The sequence below is a fragment of the Mixophyes fleayi genome, chromosome 5 (genome assembly GCF_038048845.1).
Source record: "Mixophyes fleayi isolate aMixFle1 chromosome 5, aMixFle1.hap1, whole genome shotgun sequence".
Lineage (NCBI taxonomy): Eukaryota > Metazoa > Chordata > Amphibia > Anura > Limnodynastidae > Mixophyes > Mixophyes fleayi.
In genome coordinates this window covers 212,409,510-212,435,548 of record NC_134406.1, presented here as the reverse complement: position 1 = coordinate 212,435,548, position 26,039 = coordinate 212,409,510, and the positions used below count along the sequence as shown (strand labels likewise).

The following is a 26,039-nucleotide window of genomic DNA, read 5'->3' as shown; positions in this document are numbered from 1 at the left end:
GATATTGCTACTGACAGGAGTATATGTGGTGAAGGTGGCAGCTGACCAGGACTGGCAACACAGCCATCTACTTCGTACTGTAATATTTGCACATCTCTGTAATCTGGCGATAGGGAATGACAGTGTAGAGAGCAAGTGTGAATGTGGATGTCCCCTTTATTGCATGCTACCATACAAGTAGGACATCTATTTCCTTCTAAACAGGTAAAAACAATGCTATGCTGTAATATACAGTGGGGGAATCTACATATCCTTATATATCAGACAGAGTCTTACCTTCACTCGCACTGATTATTATATCTGGCTGAAAGACAATCCAGGATGAGGAATCTGTTAGAGTCGTTAAAGGGTATATTTAAACAAGGGATCCAGATAACTAAACACAAAGCAGCCACACCCAAAGACAATTGCTAGCAAAACAGCGAAGACCACTGACAGCTGGGGCTATTACTTGCTTGAAACAACTGTTACAGCACAGAATAGTAAAGCTGTAATGGCTGCAAAGGAGGGGAGAATAGTGAGGATTTAAATTAGATTTTATCGTGAATATGAAATCCATATTATATAGGAACCTAAAAATGAATGCCATAGTTGATAATCTACAGGGTGATTGAAAAGTCGCAGTACACCCTTTTATTTCAAAAACTCTACAGGAAATTGGGAAACCTGAATACTCCAGTAAGGTATGGGTGACGTGGTCTATCTTTTACGGTATGTACCAGACATGGGCGCCATCTTGAAATCGGCCAATCGGCCCAATTCCTGTAGAGTTTCTGAAATAAAAGGGTGTACTGCGACTTTTCAATCACCCTGTATAATCATTAGTAGATGTACCGTATGTAAAAGTAAAAAAAAAATATGCAGTGCTATTAAACAAAATAATTATTTTATTAAAACTGACTGATTAAAAGACCTGAACAAAAATGAAAGCAATTTGTACAAAGAACATGTATTTGATAAATGATTTCATGAATGTTTCAAAATATCTATAATAGTCATTTATGGAATGTCTCACAAAATAGCAAAACACACTTCAACATCCTGAAAGAGGAGATATAACCAGGTCGTCTGATGCGCTAAGTATGTAGTAAAAAAACAAAACCACACCTCATTTTATTGAAAGCCCTATTTTGTTACGCTTACCCTATAGTGCACAAAGCAAAATGTGGCAAGTTAAAAATAACTAAATAAACAGAAAGGGTGACACATTCTTAAACTGAAATGTGTCTTGTAAGTACATACAGTCAGATCAGGAGAGATAAACAGATTGCCTAAGATTAAGCTCTACCCTAGTTCTATACAACGCTTAATGGACTGGGTGACACTTCTGAAAACATAAAAAGGTGGCGATGCCCAAAAGGAGCCAATTCAAATCTAAAGGTCATTGAATAGCGCACTGTAAGAAAACGAGAACTAATGCTGCTACAGATACCACCATGGTTTTCTTCTGCACAGTGTTCATAAATGCCCCCAAATGACTTTATATATGCAGTCCAGGTATTGGGCTACAAAGGATACAGAGTTTACACTGTGTAGGGAGCTGTCCAGCCACAGTTGATGGGCCTGAAACAGAGAGAATGTATTCATTTAACAAACTAAGATTATTTAACTGAAATTATTTTCTTAAATATTTGATAAATAAAACATGTTTGCATCATATTTTTAACTATACATTTTATATTTACTTTATTATACATTTATATACACTTCAGTATTGGTAGCCTTATAACGGACATATGTACCGGCCATGGGGATCTGGTAAGGATGTATAGATTGAGCTGGTAGCACTGGCTGATGCAAGGTTACTGTGCCATCAAACTCCCCACGTAAACGGATGTCGAAGATTACAGACGTCTGAAAGAGGTAGAGGAAGAAAAGTGGTTAAATACAGACATCTGTGGATTCAGCAGCTGAGTCCCACATGTCCAATTTACCTCTGTATCCTGGTGATGGACAACAACCAAGTTATCTACAACATTTAGAGCAAACTTTCCTGTCCTGTTTAGTTTCAGGATGTGCATCTTTTTACATGGACCTTCCCTACAGAGAGACAAAATAAATTAGTAATCACAAATCAAAACACTGGTGTAAACTGCAGATTTGCAAATAACAGAGTCAGCCTGAATACGTATGAAATATCATATACAGTAAGTAATACCACGAGTTTAATTACCTACCGGGGTAAATGATAGAGGACAACCTCAGCTCCAGGACTGCTAGAGGCTTTTGCATGATGTCTCAGGAAGAGAACATAGAGCTGCCCATATCTAACAACAAGAAAAACAAGAACATACGAGTGGCTGCCGACATGTACAGTAAACCTAGTTCACCTATTCTATAATTATAAAAGTCTCCCACCATTTCTTGTAGGTATGGAATGTGCATGGAGGAGAAATGGGGATGTATCAAAAATAAATCACGGACAACACAAGCATAGGCAGCAAGAAGCAAATGCACACTCACATTGTCGCCATTGCGATGTCTCTTTCGGAAATCTTTGCCACCTTGGCAGTAGCTGCTGGCAACTCTATTTCAAACTTTGCCATTTTTACCATAGTTCCACTCTATTGACAAGAAAAACAAAAACATTTAAATGGGATGGTATTAATGTAACTATGGATATTTGGAGGGGTCTGCTTATGTTACCAATCCCTATATATGGCAGATATAAGGCCGGGTGCATGCTCCAAATTGAAGGGAAAGATCAAGCACATTTAGGAGGACATCTGGGAAAATGGATAGAGGAAAAGGGTGTCATTATCTATTCAGAGGTTTTCTACTAATCTTTGAAAATTAATAAGTTGCTGGTTGATTTCAGCAACCATTACTACTGTATATTGTACTCCATCCTACCGCCATATCTAACAGCTTTTGAAATTATTTTTTGAGGGCTTGATTCCTCCTCCAAATATGCTTTTGGTACATACTGTGTAGATTACAAAATAGTGAAAGGACACTAAATTGTGAGAGCTATAGGCCAATTTCCTTAAATCAACAAGGAAGTAAATATGTTGGCAAAGCATCAACAAGTCGCCTAGTCTTAATAGCCTCTGTTTATCTCTATCCATAAAGTTTTACCACTGGCAGAATGTTCATCGCACTATTGAACCGACTGCTTCGGCATAGAGCCTTCAAATTCCTAATATGTTGTTCTGGCTTTTGGAATTGGACTTACAGGTCATTGCTAGTAAATCGCAATCTCTTAATTTTAGTCTACCAACAAATATGGGCAAGCTACTGAAAACTAATTTTAGTTACACTTGGTCTTTGACTAACATACTATATCTGGGTGTAAATCTAATGGCTAACTATGGTTCGCTCAAGCTTTTAACCCTACTCTATTTACCACACATTTGGTTAGATGGAGGGAATCAGGCATGCTAACTGTTGAAAATGTTATTGGTAAGATGACAGACAATACATTTGTTTTAATACTTTGGGGGGGTCTGAAAAAGGGTGCTTGTCAATAAACAACAATAAAAGCCATTTCGTAACCTAAATATTTTTCTTCCAAATAAACGTGGAACTCCATGGCAACAATCAATAACTGCAGCCAAGCCAGTGGTATTAGGATAGAAAGGTAGCAAGATGATCTCCCAGATAATATAAAAACCACACATTAGGTAAAAAATTGTTGTTGTTTTTTTGTTTGTTTTTTTTTTTTTAAAGGACTACTCTGTCCTTGTGAAAATTCAAGAAGGACTCAGTGCCAATGGTAAAATTGTCCCGTTAAATACCAGTCTAAAAGCTCAGACAGACTATTTGCATAGAATAAAGCAGAAAACTTAGAACTAGTGAAAATAAAAAGGGGAGATTTTCTTCCATGCCAGAAATTTCAAGTCCATAGCCTTCAATGGTTCAAAGGGTTGAGATCCTGCAGGGCCACCATAGGGATGTAAGGAGGTTGTACATGAAGTACGCCCTGCAAAAACGTCTGAACACCCGTAACAGAGTTAGTATTCTTTGAAAGAAAATGGAGAAACCTAAACCTGAAGCTGAAGAGAGCCAAGGTGCAGAACGGTAACCAACACCATTTCTAAGAACATAAGTAACCTCAGTAAATGAAAAGAAGAGGTAGGAAACCCTTTTCTTCCCCACTAGGAAATATATGTTCTCCAGACTCTGTCTGATCATGTGGTGCAAACCATGCCTCGGCAAGAAATTATCACAAACTCTTTGCTCTAAGGATCATGGCTTCAGCAGCCATGCCGTTAAAGCCAGAGCTCTAAATGGTCCTTGACTTAGAAGAACTAGTATGAGAGGCAAACACACAATAGACCTGTCGCCATGAAGAGAAAGTGGGTGTACCAGGCCGGTCGATGACAATCTGGAGCTACCAGAATGACCCAAACACCCTCTCTCTTCACCTTCATCAATACTCAAGGAAGCATTGATACCAAAGACAACAGGTAAACCAGGTGAAACCATCAGGGAACTTACATGAAATCTACTAAGACTTCCCTTGGAGATCTTGCCCTGGAGCAGAAGAGCTCCACCTTGTGGTTCAACTGCAACATTATCATGTAGACAATTTGTTGACTCCAGCTCTCCACAATTTGGACAATGACCTCAGAATGCAGAGACCATTCGTCGGGATGAAGAGCCTGTCTTTACAGAATGTCTGTCTCACAATTCTCCACCCCTGGGATGAAGACTGTCATGATGGCCTGAACGTTGTGTTTGGCCCACAGAAAGATCGAATAAATGTCCCACATGGCCAAAAGACTCCTGGTGCCACCCTGGTAATTGAGGTAACCCACAACCATGGCACTGTCCTACGGTAACTTCACTGACCTGACCAACAGCAGATGCTCCACTATGACTAGACTACAGAACACCGCTTACAATTCCAACACATTGATTGGAAGCTTGAATTCTTAAGTTCCAAAGACCCTGAAAGTGGGCGTGAACAATTACAGTCCCCCAACCCGGAAAACTAGTTCAAATGGTAACAAGTATGAGCTAAATTCTTGGATTTGACCTGCGAGTTGGATGAGATCCTCAAACGAGAATCCTTTAGGCCATCTAGGACGTGCTCCACCCACCAGGCCCATTAGGGACCTTGTCCTCTAAGGAGGGAGAAGCCGACGACATGTCCTCCTCAGAAGTCTCTTTCACCAGGAAAATAGAGGCAAATACTGGCCAAAACCACAAACCAATTAGAAAAATCAATCACCAGGTAAGGGAACTGATGATCTGGGACAAGAGCAGTGTCTCACTGGTAGGATTCTGAGGGTAGTTGCTGCGTATTAGACCAGAATGTCCTTGAGGAAGCTTGGACTGACACAAATATAGGGTTTAACCAGAATCACCTTAGAAGAAAGAGAACTAGAGGGAACTGATGATGCATACCTCTGTCTGAAACTCAGACATGCAGTAAAAGTAGGAGACCTGCACATATGATCAAGATAGATAGTCGCCCCACTGTGTGAAAAAGAGCCACCCACCATATAGGAATATTTGAAAACAGTGTGGTACTCCTCTGATGAAAGGGGTTGAGCTAAAAGGGGTCAATCGACTTGTGTGCTGCTGTCAGTCCACAAACGTCAAAAATAGCAAAAAAGGCAAAAATGTGGGATGGTCAAATGTACTTCCCAAGGTTTACAACAACATTTCTCCTGCTGTAAGCTCACCACAGGGGAGATTTTAAGCGAGTGCATAAAGAGGGAGCAAGGTTGATGGACTTCCAGTGAATAGAGTCTGATTTTGATAGGATGGCTCTGTGGCACACTGTAAGGAGGCTTCTGGGATGGGTTCCCGAACCTGTAAAGTCTCCTGAATGCCATGTTTAGATGGCCAGAAGCCCCTACCCAGCCTTGGCAAAATAAATAAAAAAAAGCAGAGAAAAGGGAGCTACCATAAAACACAACAACAACCCTGACAGAGAGGGAGCAAACTCAAGTTATACATCAAGAACTCCCAGTTCTGATTTTGAATAGATACAGCAACTGTCTTGCCAGCGGAAGAGGCAGCCACCCAGAAAAGGCGGCTGCCTGCTGTCCTTCTTAACACCCTGTGGCAGACTGTGCTTTTTCTGAGTGAGAGAGGCAGCAGGGGCAAGGCATCCAACAACTTGAGTGGACAGTGCAGGATACCTGTAATCTGACTGCAAGTCCAACCATCGAAACAATCACAAGAGACCATTTGCTTGTAAAAACATCAAAACAGAGACAACAGGTGAAGCACATGACTATAACCTCATGTGTTGAGTATACTGGGGAGCAGGCGAAAATCCGGGTTATGTGAAGTTGGGAGGAGCCATAATTCTTGTATAAGTGCCCTATCTCCAGTAGGTTTTACTTAATGCTATACGCACACTGTGACCCCTGGATGGCTGTAGGAGAAATACAATTCAAATCATTCTATTAAACAGAATGAAAAATACTGCTTATAATGTTTGTGATTGTAATCTCAAAAAAGGCTTACAATAGCTTTTAATAGGCCTACATAAAGTCTAATGTACAAACAAATGCTGATTCAATGAGCAGACTGCATAGTATAAATATTTGTAAATGTTACATTGCTAGTAGCTCTTTACTAAAAGTACATTTTTATACACTCACCTGACCTTTCTCCTTCTGTACTATCTTATATCTTATGTAGCCAACTGTCTCTCTGCTATATGCATATGTATGTTCCATCACTACCTAAAGCTCAACATGTCCAAAACAGAGCTAACCATATATCCTACTCCCCGAGCCAGTACATCCCCTCGAACCTCCCCCACCATCAATAACCCCACAATTTCCTCAGTCTAACCAAGCCCACTGCCTTGGAGTCACACTTGACACCGACCTCTGCTTTATTCCTCACATCCAGTCTCTCTTCCTGCCCTGTAGCCTCCACCATAGAAATATCACCAGAAAACACCCTTTACTTACCGAAGCTGCTACCAAAACCCTGTCCAATTGCTCGTCATCTCCCGCCTTGACTACTACCACCTACTATCTGCCATTCCCCTCAACCATCTATTCCCACTTCAATCTATCTTAAATGTCGTAACAAGAGTGGTCTTCCTCTCTTGCCACTCCACATGTGCTGCACCCCTTTGTAAATACCTACAATGGCTCCCTGTGTCCTTCAGAATAAAATAAAAACTACACACCCTTACCTACAAAGCCTTCTAGACTATTCCGTAATACATTGCAAATCTCCTGCCAAAATATTCTCCCTGTTAGATCTACCTGTGACACTTACACTCCTCCTTGATCCCATCCCATAATGCAATATTCTGGTTTAGAAGACTTCTGCTTGACCAGAGCAAGTCCCAAGGGTCCTAATTTTTACTATATAGTTTGGTTAGAGCCTCCCTCTATTATGGCACTTACTAATAGAATTTGGTAACTTCATTGCCTTGAACATCTTAAGGAAATGCTCCAATAAATATCGTAACATATGGTCGCCATGGACGGATTATCATGAGGTTCGCCAACAGGTTTTATGACCCCGATTCACTACAACAGTACTTGTGACTCCAACAGGACATCCTCTCTCCTTCTTTACCTTGTTCCCTCTCCGGTATCCTTACTAAAATTCCCCTATTCTCCCTTACTACGTTGGGGGGGCGACGATTGTTTGATTTGATTGTGGTACCCACAATCTAATCGGTTGTTTGTACATGTGATACGTGATTGATATGTAGTCTTTAATACACTAGGGTTTTTTCTCGGCACAATGCAGCTTAAGAGTGGTGTTGTTCCCCTCCCTAATTTCTTTTCTGTATCTTTTCTCTACCACCATTTTTGAGAAAATAAAACAGCATTTAAAAAAAAATAATTATGATTACATGAACAGATGTAGCAACTTTTAATTTTTTAATAAAAAACTGCATTTCTACTAAGACGCTGATATGTGCCTGTTCTTCAATGAAAACGTAGGACAGTCTGCATAATTTGTATATGAATATCATTTCTACTACTCTGACATTCACAAGTAGGTGCTACTTTTATGATACATTTCAAAGAGACAGTACTGCTCTGTAGATAGATACAGATAAAGCTTGGGTTGTCTTAACAGGCAAAGGGAGTAAAATGATTTAACATATAATGCTAAAAGAGCCATTTGTTAATGGATCCAAGTAAGACTTGGAATCTGAAATAGATTTCCACAGAAGCATGTTTAACTAAGCTATTCTGCCATTGAGGAACAGTCACATAAGTACAATTCATGTACAGCATAACAAACTATTTTTCAAGATTTCTTGCACTGTAAGACACATAAAAGCGAGGGTAGTGGGATCGTGTCTCACCTTGAAATGAAAAGGCTGCAGCACATTACAGAGGTTGGCAGTAGAAAGCAATATAACACAGCTCTCTGGACAGTACATGTACCAATTCACATTGATACTCTGACTCTTCAAGAGCTTCAACGACCGCTTTTCAGCCAGTACCTGAAACAAATAAAACTTGACAGTAACAGCATAATAAATGTTACCATATCTTTAGGAAAAATTCCTTCCTTTTTTCTACAGTGACTGGTAGTAAAGGTGTCAACATAAAATTTATATTTTCAGATTAGTTTATTGTAAACAAATCAGTAGGTTGTGGTAGTCATTTGCTTCTGAAATAATCATTTTGCACTGGAATGGAATGAAAATTAGAAGGAGAAAACTAAGCAACCAAGTAGTTACTTTAGGATTTAAAGACTATGTATGTTTGTTCCCCACATGAAATACATTGCTACAGAAGTATCTACATGGAAACAGCATAGCTACTATAATTTAAAAAACAAGCAAAATGTTTTTTAAATATTTTAATATTAATGCTGAAAAATATAGGTACTCTTGTTTCTTTTATCATCATCAGACGTGTACACTCTTTGGAGGGAACCAGTTTGAGGGATGAACGTTCATGAGAATGTCATCAATAGACGCCCATTCCCACAGTGCTCCTGCAATGTGTGCAAGTACATCTACAGTCCTGATTGGCTTCAAAAATGTTGTATAACTAAATGTTACAGTACCTGTAGCTTCTTTATCAAAGTACATATTTACATGTAGTAGTCCTTTAAATTTGTAACAAATCTTCAAAAATTAAAACACATTTTATTCAAGTAATAAACACCTATCCATACATGTAGAAGTGATAAACAGACTACACCAGCCTTATTATATAGTAAAGACAGGGCATTAGTACTCAAGACTTAGTCAGAAAAAAAACAGTCACCATACACAGCAGCATTTTTATTGACAGTGGTTTTAAAGTTACCCAATGAGACAAGGATTTTTTTTTTTATTATTATTATTTTTAGAATATGTTATTCTATAATAAAACAAGTCAAATATCACTTATGAATAAGCAAAATAGGCATTTTGAAGGCACTATACCTGATAAAACTCAATTCCTTGGTCAGTTATGAAAACAATCTCTGTAGCACTTGTCCAGCAAAACCCCAAAATCTTCGCATTTTTTGTCTTGGGAAAGAAAATACAAATGAAACTGATTTTTAGGTGGTTTAAGTAGTATTTGTACCATATTTCATTCATCCAATTTATAAAGGACAGCATAAAAAAAAAAAATAATCAAAATTATTTATATAGGATAACTTCTTTCACGGAACCATAAAATTTACATAACAAATGTGTTATTTTAAGGTTTTGCCATGTATTCTTTTGTTTCAGGGTACAGTAAAACCCCCCATTTTATTATTTAAATGGGCTAAGGAAAATTGATGTAAAGCCTTGTAAAGTGTAAGTCTGACCACTCACAAAATGTGATGCAAAATAAGCAATGTGATTGACCACACTGCATTTTTTTATTAAAACCATCTCATCTAGCAAGTGGACTATCTACACTTGGTGGACTATTCATTAGAAATAAATATAAACTTTAAACTTGAACTTATCTGAGCAAACACATCCAAGTCCTGTATAGTATATGTACAGTACAATACAGAGACTTTATTACAGGAAAAGTGTAGCCTGTGCATTTTCCCATAAATCAGTTATGCCACAAATCTCTATGTCATTGGGTCAGAAGTGTATGCACCCACGTAGCCTTGTCAGTTCTCTGTAACACATTTGGCCGTTACTAGGACGAGATAAGACCTATAACATTTAAGTTGATGGGTCGAATACATTTTGAATACATAGATAGGGCTGACATAATCTATCACCATATATTATTTATAACTATGTGAAGTCCATAGTTTTATTACCTTCTGTTATAATGTGTATTGTTGAACATTTACATGTTGTTAAATTTAACTCTACCACCATCTACTGTCTAAGGTCATAACTTATTTTTCTTAGTAAAGAATTATAAAGGTGGATATTGTGGTAAAATGAGCCAAAATCACAGAATAGATCTGTACGGGATTTATATAATCTCAGTACTTCCTTTAGAAGTGGTGGTGCTTAGAATAGGTATGTTACCTCCAGCCAACAACAAACAAATGCAAATGGTTCCAGATCAGGCAAAACATCCTCAGCCTGTGTTTCAGAAGGGCTCTTATGAGCTGGTTTATGTCACAGGACAGGTGGGTTTACTGACTGCACAACAGTTTGGAGGCTCCTCACTTCTTCTTCAAGTGTCTGTAATGAAAGTAATTTTGCCAGGAATCCAAGTAATCTTACCACTAATCTTGGATTACCAACACCTGAAGAAGGGGGGAGGAGCAAATATGGTGTGCTCTGTATACCCACCTGTTGTGTAAAATAAAGAGCCTTTCTAAAACACAGACTGAGGGGTATAGTTACTAAACCGTTTGTTTGAAAAAGTGGAGATGTTGCCTATAGCAACCAATCAGATTCTAGCTGTCATTTTGTAGAATGTACTAAATAAATGATAACTAGAATCTGATTGGTTGCTATAGGCAACATCTCCACTTTTTCAAACCCGCAGTTTAGTAAATATATACCCATCATCACCATTTATTTATATAGCGCCACTGATTCCGTAGCGCTGTACAGAGAACTCATTCACATCAGACCCTGCCCCATTGGAGCTTACAGTCTAAATTCCCTAACATACACAAACAGACAGAGTGTGTCTGTGTGTTGCCTAGTCTGGACTATTTGCATTTCTTTGCAAAAGGAACCATTAGTACAGCAAGAACCTCAAAAGAGAAACTTGGCATATAACCATGTATACATTTCCGTTTTCTGCCAACTTAATGAGTAAACTTATTTTTGAAATCCATTGCAGCACTCTTGTCAAACATGGTAATTCTCCCTCATTTAAGATAATTCTGTCAAAATCCCCCATCACCAAAACATTACCCCTCTCCCCATCCACCCAGGGAGCAACACATTTCCTCTCTTAAATCCATTATGTCTACAATCCCCCCTCCCCTGCACCTCCCTCCCCTCCACCCAGGGAGCAACACAATCTCCCCTCACCTCCCTCCCCTCCACCCAGGGAGCAACACAATCCCCCCTCACCTCCCTCCCCTCCACCCAGGGAACACCACAATCCCCCTATTGCTGGACACTTGAATTTAACTCTATACTCCGGTATTGATTACAGTACCCACATTCATTGTTCCATCATGCTCTCTATTTTTATCCATAATATATATATATATATATATATATATATATATATATATATATATATATATATATATATATATATATATATATATATATATGTGTGTGATTGTGGCCTTGGCTTGTACATTATTGTGGCCCATTAATTATTTTTGTGTTCAATTGACAAGTTGATTGCGTTTTTTTTTATATACACCTTAGGAGTATTATCTCCTTATTTTATTATATTGTTGGATTTCAATACATGTATGTGCATTATTAAATGTTTGAAGTATTCATTTATTCTGCCCTGGTTTTTGAGACCATTTTTTCATCATTTACATTGTTTATTCCAGAGTGTCATTTAGCGCTGTTATCTTTTCTTCTATTGATATTTCTAGTTGGGGATTAGCAATTTCCCCTATGTTTACAGCTGCTTTATTTCACCTGGATTACAATATATAATACTTTCTTAGCCCAGCGCGGAACCCCCTTGTTTTGCACACTTCCAGCTCACCCTCAGAAGCAACAATTTCCCACTCTTCCATCCCCCCACCCCTGCTATCAGCAAGCAGTGAGGTAACATAATGCAACTGAGAAGAATATGATAGTTACCAGCAAGTAACCCATCTTGGCCATCAGTCAGAACTTAATGCCACATTGATGGACACCTTCTGCCAAGAAACAGCTATGGAGGACAGGGCAGTGCCATTTTCTGCTTTTAAGTGCCAATCAAAGGAGTTATATGTGGCTATTAATGACAAGCAATTGCCACGTATGTAGCATGCCCAGCAATTAGAGGTTATCCAATTATTTTGGGCTGTGTGAATACTTCATGCTAGAGTTCTGACCTATGTGACTCACTGCTTCACCACAAAGTAACATATACAACAGAGGATTTTTATTGCTTTTAAATCTGACCTATGTAGTCAAAACATCCTTATGCTACCAACATCAAGACTACCCATGCCATCATGGAAGAACGGAAATGTGTAGCAAAAATGGGAAGAGGATACATTTTAGCACATTTTTTACGTAGACAATGATTCCTATTGCCTGCTGCAATCCCAAATAAATATTATATGCTTTTATCTCGCACAATGAAGGAGTGTTAATGTAATGTAGCCAAAATACATTCAGGAACTAGACGTTTTACAGCCAGAAACCAGGGACATGCGTGGCTTCAGTAACAGGTTACATATTATGCTTCCCTGACATGTACTTTACATCAAGTCATATGAAAGGATAATAGTGCAAACATTAATATATATTTAAGGAGCAACTAACAGTGCAGAAATGTAAAAATAGGATTAAAATGCCACATAAATATAGATACCTTGTTACTCTGTACAGTAATACAGTCCTAAAGCCCTTAAAACAGAAAAAGTTTGCTCACATCATATTTAACAAGCAAAGAGAGGGACATTTAAGAAAGATGGTGCACAAGAAAAGGTGGAGTTACCGGTAGCAACCAAATGCTGTACCTTTATAACAATGTTTAGATGCTATGTGTTTTTTTTTATGTACCATATTTCAGAAGGTTTCCATTTGAATCTCATTAAGAAATGTACAAACAAACCACATTTACCTTACATTCCTGTGAATATTCCAACTGAGAATAGTCTTGAATCAAGTTGATAAAATCCTGTAACACGGAGAATATTATGCATAAAACAAAAAGGATAACAAGCAGATATAGGAAAAGGTGCCAAAAAATGAAAATGTAGAACAATACATAAATTCTGAAAGCAAAGTTTTTAAAATCTCTTGTTGAATAAAAGTGTCAGATTTGTAGGTAATGCTTTAACAGTTGTTGCTTGGTAATGCCATTCCAATATTTTTCATGTTCAAGACATTTTACTGCCATTGGCATTTATTAACAATATTTAATCTAATATTTGAACCACAAGCAATATTGCGATGTATACTTATATTAATAAATGCATATGAAAAAAAAACAGGTTAGCCAGGTCATACATTGTAGTCTAAATAGCATCCAGTACTGCTCTCAGTATACAAACTAATCACATAATAACGTGTAATACATATTGTATATATGATAAAGATGCATTTTGTTTGTTTCGGTTCTGTTTTTCTTTAATTTATAATAATGGTATTGTGGCCAGTTTAAAAAAAAGAGGAATTTTATACTTACAATAAATCTGTTTCTCAGATTCCATCTGTGGACCACTGCTACCATGGGTTGTATGAGAGAAGTGTGGAATTGGCACTTAACTAGTTAACTTGTTAATTATAGCTTGCTGACTGACCCTCTCCTCTGCAACCCCCTGTAGCTGCTGAGTGTAATTCTAAAGCCCCAAGGAAGGGCAGTCAAAACACCCAAACACCAAAACAGCAGAAAAGCAGAAGGGAGGGAACGCAGTGTCCCCCAGATGGAAACAGAGAAAAGGATTTATCGTAAGTATAAAAATCCTCTTTTCTCTTTCATCTAATCTGGGGGACACTGCTACCAAGGGGACGTACAAAAGCAGCCCCCTTAAGGGAGGGACCGCTCTGACATCCAAGCACATAAAAGCAATACGGGCAAGCTGGAGTCTGGAGATGCAAAAACACTGAATTGTTAAAATTTGGTAAAGGTGTGGACTGAACACCAGAACCCAGCCCGGCAGCGCTGGTCCGCAGAGGCCCCATTACGCACAGCCCAAGAAGACCCCACCGAGCGGGTGGAGTGGGAGGCGATGCGACTGGGCACATGCCGGTTCGCACTGATATATGCATGTTTGATGGTAGAAGTAAGCCATCTGGCAATAGTTTGCATGGAAGATGGCTAGCCTTGTTTATGGAGATCAAACTGGACAAAAAGAGAATCTGTGTGACGAAGGCGTGAGGTCCGTTGGACATAAATGTGTAGCACCCTGACCACGTCCACATACTCCAAGGGGTTAGGTTGCGAGGATGTAGATGCCTCCTGGAATACTGAAACCACTCGATTCATGTAAAATCCCGAAACGACCTTCGGTTGAAAGAAGGGCATGGTACGGAGCTATCTTTCGCCATGGTAGATAAGGTATGGTTCTCGGCAAGAAAGATCCCCGAGCTCCGATACTCTACATGCCGAAGTAATGGCCAGCAGAAATGCAGCTTTTCACGTCAAGACAGTAAGGGTTAAAAGAGGGAATTCTGAAGCATAGTAAGAACAAAGTTCCGATCCCAGGGAGCAGTGGGTGGAACATAGGGGGGCTGGATTTGCCCTGCATAAAAGTCTGTATGTCCAACATGTCCACCAGACGCAGCCTGAAGTAGACGAAGAGGGCCAAGACCTGAACCTTCAGGGAAGCCAGATGGAGCCCCGCATGCAGATCATCCTGGAGAAAAGTCAGCAATTGGGGCAAGTGAAAGGCCACTGTGTGGTGGACCAGACTTTCACACCACTTAATCCAGGTGCACTAAATTCTATGATCGATGCGCACTGAAACGGTTTTCTGAGCCTGCTAAAGGGTGTTCACAACCCTGGAGGAGAACCCCTTGGATCGCCAGAAGCTGGCTTCAGCAGCCATGCATTGAAGCAGGTCCTGATGACGAATGGGGACATGGTGGAGCCCTTCTTGTTTGACCCGCCAAAGGACGCAGGGGAGGAATCGGAATGGGAGGAAAAAGATAACCCAAACGGGACACCCACCACATGGTCATTACTTTGATGACAAACGCCAGGGGGCCCTTGGCCCTTGAGCAGAACCTGAGAACCTGCCGGTTGTGCCTCGACACCATGAGACCAGCATCTGAAAGACTTCCGGATGAAGTGACCACTCCCCTGGTATCACCGCATGGCAACTTAGGTAGTCTGCCTCCCAGTTTTGCACGCCTAGGATAAACAATGTCGAAAGTGAGGGAAAGAATAGTTCCACCTAAATCGAGATTTAGCTGCCACTTGCATTGCCCTGGCACACCTGGTCCTGCCTTGCTTTTTGACATATACCATGGCCATGTCACTGTTGGATTGAAGACGACCAGGAGCCCTGACAAAGGGCCTGAGCCCCTTGCAGGGCCATCAATATGGCCTGCAATTCCAAAATGTTTATCAGAAGGGAGCCTGCCATTCTGTCCACATACCTTGTAGGCGAAGATGAAGGACCACAGCACCCTAGCCTCGAAGGCTGGCGTCCTTGGTGACAATGGTCCAGGACCACAGGGCAAAGGACCTGCCTACGCTCAGGAGGTCCCATACCATCCACCATTGAAGAGAGAACTTAGCCTCAGGATAGAAATTGATAGGTTGGGAATCCAATCGGAGGGGAGAGCCTAACCATTTTGTCAGGAGGTCCCACTGGAAGCATCAGGAGTGGAATCTCATTTTGAATTTTAAAACCATTTCGCACAGGAGCCTCATTCAAAAAAGAGCATGGAGAGACTGCGGCTGGCCAGAACTCGGCTTGCCATGTCCTGCAAGGACCGAGCCTTGTCCTCAGGAAGGAAGATTTTCTGCTTCCTGGTGTCCATGATGAGTTCCAAGAAAATCATTGCTTGAATGGAATTAACTGTGATTTCTGCCAGTTTATAATACAGCCATGGAGCTCCAGAACCCTGGGGGGTGAGGGCTAGGTGTTGATGCAGAAGCTGATCCAAAGGGGCGTTGATGAGAAGGATGTCCAGGTGGGGCACTTTTCTCACCCCCATAGAACGTAGATGAGCCGCCACGACTGTCATGATTTTTGTACACAATCTGGGTGCCATGGAAAGGCCAAATGGGAGCGCCCTGAATTCATAGTGGAAAGCTCCCACTGTGAAGCAGAGCAGGGGCTGATTTCCCTTACATATGTGGATATGAAGGTAGGCATCTCAAATATCAATAGACGCCAAGAATTCTTCCACTTCCAACTCGCTGACAACCAAGCGAAGAGACTCCATGTGAAATCAGTCTCGGGTGCAGATTTAGAATCTATAAGTTTAAAATGGTCGGAAGGAGCCATCTGGCTTGGGAACAGCGAACAGGTTGAAGTAAAACCCCTGGCATCTCTGGCTTGCTGGGACCAGGCAGATGACCCCTGCGGAAAGAAGAGAAGTGACACAGTGTAGCATCGCTTGTCTTCTTGTGGGGTCTAGGTGCAGGGAAGTGGCAAAGAATTGACGAGCGGCCCGGCCAGAGAGATTGATCATGTAGCCCCTTGTCATGATCCCTTGAAACCAGCGTTCCGGAAAGGACACTATCCGCTGATCCTTGAACAACTGCAGGCGTCCACTCACTTCCACAAGGAGAGGAGGGTCAGACTGCGGGTTTTTTTGGAAGCTTGGTTGCAAGACGCCACATGGAGAAGGAGGACCTACCTCTGTCGGAGTGTCCTCTTGATCCAAAAGGTCTGCCTCTGCTTGTCTGACTTCTGGCAGAGGAACCCCCTTGAAAGGGCTGGCAAAAAAACTGACCCTCTGTACCCTTAATCTAGGCACACTGACCAAAAAGAATGTACTTTTGCCATCTGTGGCCTGGAAAATGACGATGTCCAGTTCTGGGCCAGAAAGTACAGAGCCTGAATAAGGAAGGGCCTCCAGGGATCTCTTGGATTCGGCATTGGCTTCCCCAGGTCCTAAACTAAAGAGTTTTTCTGGCCGCAACAGCTGAAGCAGAAATTGAAGATGAAATCGAGGCTGCATTTTGAGCATTCTCATACAGGTATCCTGAAGCCTTCTACAGTTGCAGGGCAAGGGGAAGCAGGTCAGAGTCCTGTAACCCCATTGCCAGCTGGTCAGTCCATACTTCCATAGCCCTGAAAACCCATGCTGATTATAGCATGGGTGGGAGAGAAGCTCCCACCGCCACATAGATGGATGGGGGTGCAACTACTGCAGAGGTAGAGGGAGAAACTGCAGCAAGCGCTGGAATCTCTGCTGGACGGCCGAGAAGCTGTAGTCGCCACCGACTGTGCCAGAGACATTACCCATACCGGTTCCTCCACTAGCGGTGGAGTACTAACATGGCTCTGTGTGGCCTGGGGCCCCACCTCACAGGCCACGCAGAGTGCCCCTGACTCTCCTGTTGTCCACTTGGTAATTTAACCTTGCATTTGGAGCAAGTAAAGTATTTTTCTCTGGGTGCTTTTCCTTTGTCTGAAATGGATCACAGTACAGTATAATGCAGAACAGTACCAGGCAGTGACATAAGAATGGTGAACTACGACTACTAACTGATCTCTGACTAAGTCACTAGTAGTATCTCAGAACAATTGCAATGCTATGTTAAAAAAAGATATGTACAGTATACATAGACAGATATAGTATAATCCAGTGTATTACTGTATGAGCAGTATTCAATGTTATATGCTACTACACCATGAGCAGATACAATATACCCTTGTCAATTTAATACAGTAAGTATATTATAACTGAAACTGGTACTTAGACTTTCTAGGCTAATACTGGCAGGCAGGAGAGAAAACAGTCAGCAGAGCACAGTCTGTGAAGCTATGGGGATTCTTGTCTCAGTCTTTTCCGAGCATTTCTTAGCGACAATGGAGAAACCATATTGCAATCTGAGGTAGGGGAAGCTCTCCTTTTAACTCTGGCTCCTCCTCTTCTGGCCTCCTTCACTGGTAAGCTGTTCCATTATGCCTTCTTCTCCTGTTGTACATTTGTCTGCGGTGCTTCTAGCTTCAGCCATAGACTTAATTGTTAACCTGCTAATTGTCCATGACGCACCGACTCCCCCGCTTTTCCCAAGGGGGGGACGACGACGACTTGGCAGCATATGCAAAATGGCTGCACTCTATACCCAAAAGGGCAGTGCAGGGCATCAGAATACAGTTAGTGTGATGGCGGCTTGTTAAGGCGCCTGTCTGAACTTGAGAAATGAAGCGCTGTTCGTGAGAGCTGTCCGGCTCTCACTGTGTGACAGCATTGCACAGCAGACACTGTGAGAAGGATGCTGTGTAACAGCACTCAAACTAAACCAGCAGGTAAAGAAAAATCAATGAATAAAAAAAATTAAAAAGAGATAAAGGAATATTTTTCTCAGCTAAAGAAAAGTAAGCCCAACTCCTTAGGCACTTAAACTACACTGAAGAGCTACAGGGGGTTGCAGAGTGGAAGGGCCTATCAACAAGTTACAATTAACAAGTTAACTAGTTAAGTGCCAACTCCACGCTCCCCACATACAACCCATGGTAGCAATGTCCCCCAGACTAGATGAAAGAGAAACATGAGCTATATAATCTAACTGAATATTTTGACAGCAGAGTTACACATTACATTGTCATATATGAATAAATTACTTGCCACTGTTTTAATGGTCCTCTGCACGGCCAGAATTTTGTTTCCCAATGAAAACTTAATGCACTTCACTTCTCCCTTGTCTTCCATTCTTGAGAGAGAATACAAAGTAATAATGATAATGGACAATATGCACTCAAATTAATGATATATATTTATATTACACACATACACCACAGCAGTGCAGTATGTTGTATTAAAGATAAGACCAGATTGCTACACATGCCCTCTGCATTCACTGCATGAATTTGACAATTCTTCAGTCTTTTGTCTATATTTCGTTTGATATATGTAGTTCAGAGATGAGCAACCTGCAACTCTTCAATGTTTGTAATGTAGAAAAGTTCATGTGAAGCAGAAGTCTCACTCAAGGCTATATGACCAACCAAGCTTCACCTGCAGCTCTTATTCAATGAGTGATGCTCAGTGGGCATAAAGCAGGGAATAAGAGCTGAGATCAACTAGAATAAGAGGACTAAGAAGGAAGTTGGCGGCTGCAGGTGAAGGCCTGGCGGACCACTGACTGACCCACATTCACCTGATGGCCATCACTGATCTACTTACAAGTTACTATTCCTTGTTTTGTGATATTATTCATTAATACATTTCATATGTTATCCCGTGCAGCCCCCCTTCACTGGAATGACCTCCCTCGCTCCATCCGCCTCTCTCCCACTCTGTGCTCCTTCAAACGTGCACTCAAAACTCACCTCTTTCTCAAAGCCTACCAACCATCCACTTAACCCCTATCTCCTCCGCTCATTCTCCCCTCTCTCCCATTGCCTCAACCGGCTCCTCTTGTGCCTGGTCTGTCAACCCTCCCTTAGGATGTAAGCTCGAATGAGCAGGGCCCTCTTCCCTCCTGTCTCCTTACCCGTTCTTCTGCTCCGTGTCTATTGCATCTGCCTGCCTGGAGTTTCTGAAGTATTGGTACTTTTTGTTTATTGTTCTGTACTGTTATACCCTGTATAGTCTACTGTTTGTACTATGTGCAGCGCTGCGGAAACCTTGTGGCGCCTAACAAATAAATGATAATAATAATAATAATAATAATAATAATAATAATAATAATATGTATTACTGCTAGTTTAATATAAAAAAATAATTTCAAATAAAGTTGAAATTAAAATAATGGTTTATCATCAGAATACGGTTACCTGAAAGAGATGGGAATCCTGTCTTCGGGACCCTTAACCACAACTCCAATGGCTCCACCAGACCGCACTGCAAATACCTTTATGAGCATAAAAATTGTTCAGATTATTCAAAAAGATCATTAATACTATAATTATTGTATCTGGGCATTATATTTGCAAAATACCAACATATTATGCAGCACCGTACATTAATATCCACTTAAACATACCAAAATCAATTGTTTTGTCATCTGGACAAAAGTAGGTTATTTGATTAAGTTCTTAAGGGCAATTACTGAAGCTATATATAAAAAAATCAAAATACAATATTCAGTATAAGTGAACAGACAAAACGGCGCTAGGTGAATAACCAATAAAGTAACTATATGTGTAAAATAAAAAAAATAACACAAATTGTAACATACAGTAAGCCACTTTCACATCAAAATAGCCCCTATTTGCAGAAGCAAAACCTAAAATGAAACAAAAAAGACAGAAGCGCCACACATAGTGTACTACAGCTTTCCAAAAAATTATATATATATTGTGGTGAATACCAAACAAATATTTATATGAGGCTTATCGGATATTGGTGCTTGATGGAATCAGGAATCTTCCTGGGTAGTATATCACATAGAGCTGTCGGATCCCATAGAGAAACTACAATTTCTCCAAGAAGAAAATGTATTTGCCTCAGGAAATTTGGTCTCTCTGCACAGTGAGAGGAGGTGGGAAGTGCTGCTGCATCCAGCTCTATCATCTGTATCCCCAGCCTGTGACTGTAAGCCACATGGTGATATAACATCTTTATCATCCACACATAGAATAAGATCTTTCTCTTGAAAATTAAGACATGAGGAGTCCAACGACTAAATAACATGTTTGTTTCTCCAATACTTCTCAGCCGTGTAAAGGGTAATTATTGGATACCACACACTATAAAATCCTACTGAATAGCTCTCTGCTTAAATCGGGAGGAACATTTGAATACTATGTGGTTTATATCATCAGACCAGCAGACTGTTTTTGTTAACAAGTTGATCTTAAACAGTATTGTTTATTTTATTTATGCATGTTATTTGCTGTTGTATTATAATATATATTACAATATAATTGTTTATAATAAAATTGTCTATAAAGGCATTGTGACAATTACATGTTAATATTTACTAATCAAATCGAAAAATCAATGTTTGTAATTCAATATATAATAATTCCTGCTATTTATCATCATAGATCCTACTAGCACAGTCTTCATAACCTAACCATTTGTCTTTACATTTATGTGAGGTTTTGCACAAGACAATTTAGCAACACTAATTTAGATATATAAATATTTTTTATCGCCCAGGGATCAAATCCACCTGTATTTAGAAGTGTCCCTTCAAATATTTGGTAGATGAATTTAATCCTAGTAACTGGTCTTTTAATATGCTCTCATTTTTAGAACATGTAATTCCTACTTTGAAAACTCAATATGTCTAGTGAATTCTATGAATAAAACACGCCTGTTGTCACAGTAAGGATGATTTAATCAGGGGTAACAGTGCACCTATCAACACACAGATGTAATGCATTCAGGGTATAAAATACACTATTACACCTGTTTCACATGATGGACATGTTTTGGTTTGTGGAAGCAAAATAATCATCAGAATCAAAGTATTGAATTAAGAATTTATTCCCCATTTAGTACCATTTCTGTAGGTGTAGTCAGTTGTTTTATTTAGTTAAAGCAGCACAATGAAAGTCCTACAACTTATATAGAGTAATACTGCTCTCACTATCATAGTGTTGGGTATTAGAAGATGATTCATCAGAAGGATTCCATCAAGTGGCTAATTAATCAATATAAAGACTTCGGATCCCACTACCATTGTGATTACAAATCCACTTTTATTGTGTTTGCACCCCCTGGATTTTCTTATTATACTACATTGAACCAAGGTTAAGTTTCACATTAATATATATATATATATATATATATATATATATATATATATATTTATATTTTAATAGCCTGATTCTTTAGTTCTGTAATAACTGTATGAGCTAAACTAGATGAACTGAAGCATGTGTGTGTCATTAACATCCTAACTTACCAAACAATCTACGCTTTCATAATTTACCAGGGCAAAAAGTGCTTTACATGTCTCATGTGCTAGCCGCAGGCAGAAAGATTGCAAGCATCTATTTCTAACACAGTAATCACCATAGAGGTTATACCGCCACTGGATGGGGGTAGCCATCAATGCTTTATAAATAAAGATTGTTGCTTTACCTTATAATTTTAACAACTCCATCCCAAAAAAAAAGGACTGATGTATATAAAGTGCAATGCTCAGTCGTAGGTGTCAAATGCGTTATTTTTTTTTTGCCTAGGTAGGAGTCACACTGGCAGATTTTCTGATCTGGGTCTTTAGGTACAGTATTAAACCAGCTGAATAAAACAACCGGTTCACAGATGGCCATGTTATTTTGCCAGCAACTGATCATGTATTATTTAAAGCTTTTCAGGTTATCACTAGAACACTGAAATACTGGAGGTTGTTCCCCGTTTTCCTGCTGAGTGAAAACATCCTGTGTAAGACATTTTAAGGAAACAAAACTACACCAATGCAAGTACCTAGTGTTAGGCATAATTCAGATTTATAAGAAAGGAATGGATGTAGCCACACTTTTCATACATTCCGCTTCATATTGTTTTTTGATACATACAACATACATATATGGAGGTAAGTCTACTTCAAATAATTAACATGAAATCAGGTCACTGCACTGTGTGAAATAATAGCAAGCAGCTGTAGTGATAAAACAGAATATTGTCATATTCACTTTGTCACCTGTTTATTGGCTTCATCGAAGAATACGCTATTTACATCCGTGGCTTTTTCAAACAGGACCGGCCTGTCACACAACTCCAGGTAGTAATCTTCTCTGTCCATAGCTGCTTACAATGGGCAAATCAATATATATATATATCTTCTCCACTCCACTATGTGGGGGCCGTAATTATAGCATAGCGATATTTCTGTAAAGAACAACACACCAATGCCCTGCACAATTTACTCCATTCTATGCAGATTACTGTCTCAACTTCCTACCCGGAAAAAGAAGCTCCCAATATTACAGATTTACATAGGGTTAGTTAATTTTGTCGGGACTAAATAAGCCATTTTATTGTAGTCACTAACAAAACCTTCCTTATATTGTGGGCTCTTCTTAAATGGCCGCCGCTGGGGAGAAGCAGATGAATATGAAGTCAGCAAATCACGTGAACGTACAACTAAAACCACTAGAGTGGGCATTGTACTGTGAAAAAGTGTCTCGGTAATCACCTCGCGGCCATTTTGTTGGTTGTCAAAACTTGTCCATGTTAGAGACTTGTAGTTGTAACGTACAATATTTTCTCTTTCATGATGCGTGCATTCTGGAGTTTCATAGAGATAACCCTTTCATTTTATTTACTCAACGATTTCAAATAGCCAAAGCTCTTTCAAGAATACACTTTGTATTATGTTCGCTAAGAAAACAAGGGTTTACGCATTCGAATAGGATCGCTAAGTCAGTCATTTATTGGACTGCATAATAATTAGCTTAGAGTCTTGCTTGCATGCGTCCTTAGCAACATCTGCAAATATGCAGTATGTAGCTGAACTATTTCCAATGCGGTATGATGTGCGATATTTGAAATATGAACATATTTTATTAATTATAATTAATTATGGGCAGCACAGTGGCAAGCACTTCTGTCTTACAGCACTGGGGTCATGAATTCCCGACCATGGCCTTATCTGTGAGGAGTTTGTATGTTCTCTCTGTGTTTGCGTGGGTTTCCTCCAGGTGCTCTGGTTTTCTCCCACACTCCAAAAAAACATACTAGTAGGTTAATTGTCTACTAACAAATTGACCATAGTCTGTCTCCGTGTGTGTGAGTTCTCTGTACAGCGCTGCGGAATTAGTGACGCTATATAAATAGATGATGATATAGTGCATACATATTATGCAGCGCTTTACATAAAGTATTTAATGTTTTGCATTAGTCTCTGCCTCAGTGTAGCTTACAATCTATATTCCCTGCCATACATACACAAAAACCCTAGGGTTAATTTAATCAGAGGCCATTTACCTACCAGTCTTTGGAGTGAGAGAGAATGGAACACATGGAGGAAATTCATGCAAATATGGGGAAAACATACAAACCATACAGATGGGGCTCTGCTCATAATAAAACCCATGAACCCAGTTATGCGAGACAGCAATGCTAACCCTTGTGAGGTCAAGAATAGTATACCTGTGGAATGGCACCTGAAGCATGAGTGAATGTTATGCCCCTTGCAATGAAAGCATGTGTGCCATCACCAGGGCCGGAATAACCCGAGGTCTAACTGGGCTAGAGCCCAGGGGCCTCGGGCGTCTAGGGAGCCCATCTGCATTCATTGGGTCGGCCCCCGCCCCCGACTATCAGCTGTTCCAAGTAGAATGGCAGGCAGCTAACAGCAAATGTTATGCCGTTAGCTGCCTGCTGTCACTGTAGTGCTTCCGCGGCGCGCAGTAATCGCTTTACTGAAATCTCGTGATAGTGATATTGAGTCATAGTCTCACTCTCACAAGATCCTCAGTACGGAGCTTACTGCGCACCGCGGAAGCACTATAGGGAGTGACGGGAGGAGGTAAGTGCTTGGGGGGAGGGAGGCACCCTCACAATACCCTTAGCCTGGAGGCCTCCATTCCCTTATTCCGGCCCAGGGCCATCTCTAAAAACATACTGGTAGGTTAATTGGCTGCAATCAAAAATTGACCCTAGTCTCTCCCTCTCTGTCTGTCTGTCTGTCTGTGTGTGAGTGTGTGTCTATAGTAGGGAATTTAGACTGTAAGCTCCAATGGGGCAGGGACTGATGTGAATGAGTTCTCTGTACAGCGCTGCGGAATTAGTGGCGCTATATAAATAGATGATGATGATGATGATGATGATGATCTCTAGGGGTGTGTTAAAGTATGAGCAGGGTGCCTGGTAAAAACGCCTGACATATCAAGCCAAGCTGCACCTCGCTTGGTAGGAAAGGTACAAAACTCCTTTACTCACAGGGGAGGCATTAGGTTAAAGCAAGCGGAGTCATAGACTAAGGGGGAGATTCAATTCAACGCAATGTTCGTCTGTGCTCATTGCTCCCTCTTAATGGAAGAAATCTCCGCTCGTTTTTCTATGCACCTTTATGGGGAATGAGGAAAATAAGCAGAGATTTCAGCCTGAACATCGCCTCAATGTGTCCCCGCTGACTATTCTAGAGACACATTGCGTTGATTTGATATTCCCCCTAAGAGTTTAGTTAAGTCAGTTCAGGTCTTGTACCCTTTTAACTAGAACTTGTTCAAGTGTGGCCGAATAACCCCCCTGCTATTAGCTGGGAAACAGACTGTTGCTCAAGTACATCAGAGATCTGACGGAGGTACAAAGAACACAGCTTGGCCAGCGATGCTGTTAAAAGTCAGGATCATGGGCTTGACAACTCTGTCCTGCAGTGAATAGAGTGATGTGAGTGTACACTCAGAGAGATAACTGTAAGGTCAGAGTCTGCACTTGTATGTCGAGCAGAGAATGAAGGGAAGTGAACTGGTACATTGTGATGCAGGCTGGGGCTTACTGCAACTATGCAAATGCAGAGAAATGTCAGCTCTTCTGCAAAAATCTGTACTGCCCAAGATTACTAGATGAAATGTCCTGGAGTGTGAGTCTGCAGGACATAATGTCCCACATCATTTGTTTTCATAAACAGAGATGGTCTGTTTTCAGAGTTGTCCACGACACCCAGGACTAGAGGCAGAGAAACAAGGTAGCTGCTTGATCAACCCCACGTGTGCAGAACTGTAAAATACTGGTGCTAGAAGAGCTATTTTCTGTCTATAGTTGACAGTCAGATTTGTATGCCCCTATTAGCCTAGGAATTCTGTGCTTTAATCCTGTGTTTTCTTGCACATAGCAGGCAGCATTAGCGCTTAGTTTCTGACACAAACACACTGCTGTGCTATAGAAAATCAACTGCTTCACATTAAATATCTGATGTCTAAATTTAAGCTGTCAATATTGCTACATAATTAAAAGGGCTAACTGAAAACTAAAGCTGGTTAGGTCAAACATGCAGATTGGATGGTAACCAGTTAATACAGATGACTGCATGCACTGGCAAGTCATCGGCTGCCCAAATTTTAAGGCAGTA

The 26,039-nt window shown here is 40.4% G+C and overlaps 1 protein-coding gene across 1 annotated transcript in view; it reads right to left on the bottom strand.

The window, feature by feature from the left end:
- Nucleotides 1-23,036, bottom strand: part of RMC1 (regulator of MON1-CCZ1) — a 30,058-nt gene extending 7,022 nt beyond the window's left edge. Inside the window, exons 1-12 of the mRNA XM_075213424.1 lie at nt 22,665-23,036; nt 19,843-19,919; nt 18,692-18,776; nt 13,056-13,112; nt 9,326-9,412; nt 8,249-8,389; nt 2,464-2,564; nt 2,178-2,267; nt 1,935-2,040; nt 1,743-1,854; nt 1,519-1,563; nt 277-330 (exon numbers count right to left, since the gene is read on the bottom strand). Of these exons, the coding sequence (XP_075069525.1) occupies nt 277-330; nt 1,519-1,563; nt 1,743-1,854; nt 1,935-2,040; nt 2,178-2,267; nt 2,464-2,564; nt 8,249-8,389; nt 9,326-9,412; nt 13,056-13,112; nt 18,692-18,776; nt 19,843-19,919; nt 22,665-22,766 (1,057 nt within the window). The 5' untranslated portion in view covers nt 22,767-23,036. The remainder of the gene's footprint in view (nt 1-276; nt 331-1,518; nt 1,564-1,742; nt 1,855-1,934; nt 2,041-2,177; nt 2,268-2,463; nt 2,565-8,248; nt 8,390-9,325; nt 9,413-13,055; nt 13,113-18,691; nt 18,777-19,842; nt 19,920-22,664) is intronic.
- Between the last annotated feature and the right edge of the window lie 3,003 nt (nt 23,037-26,039).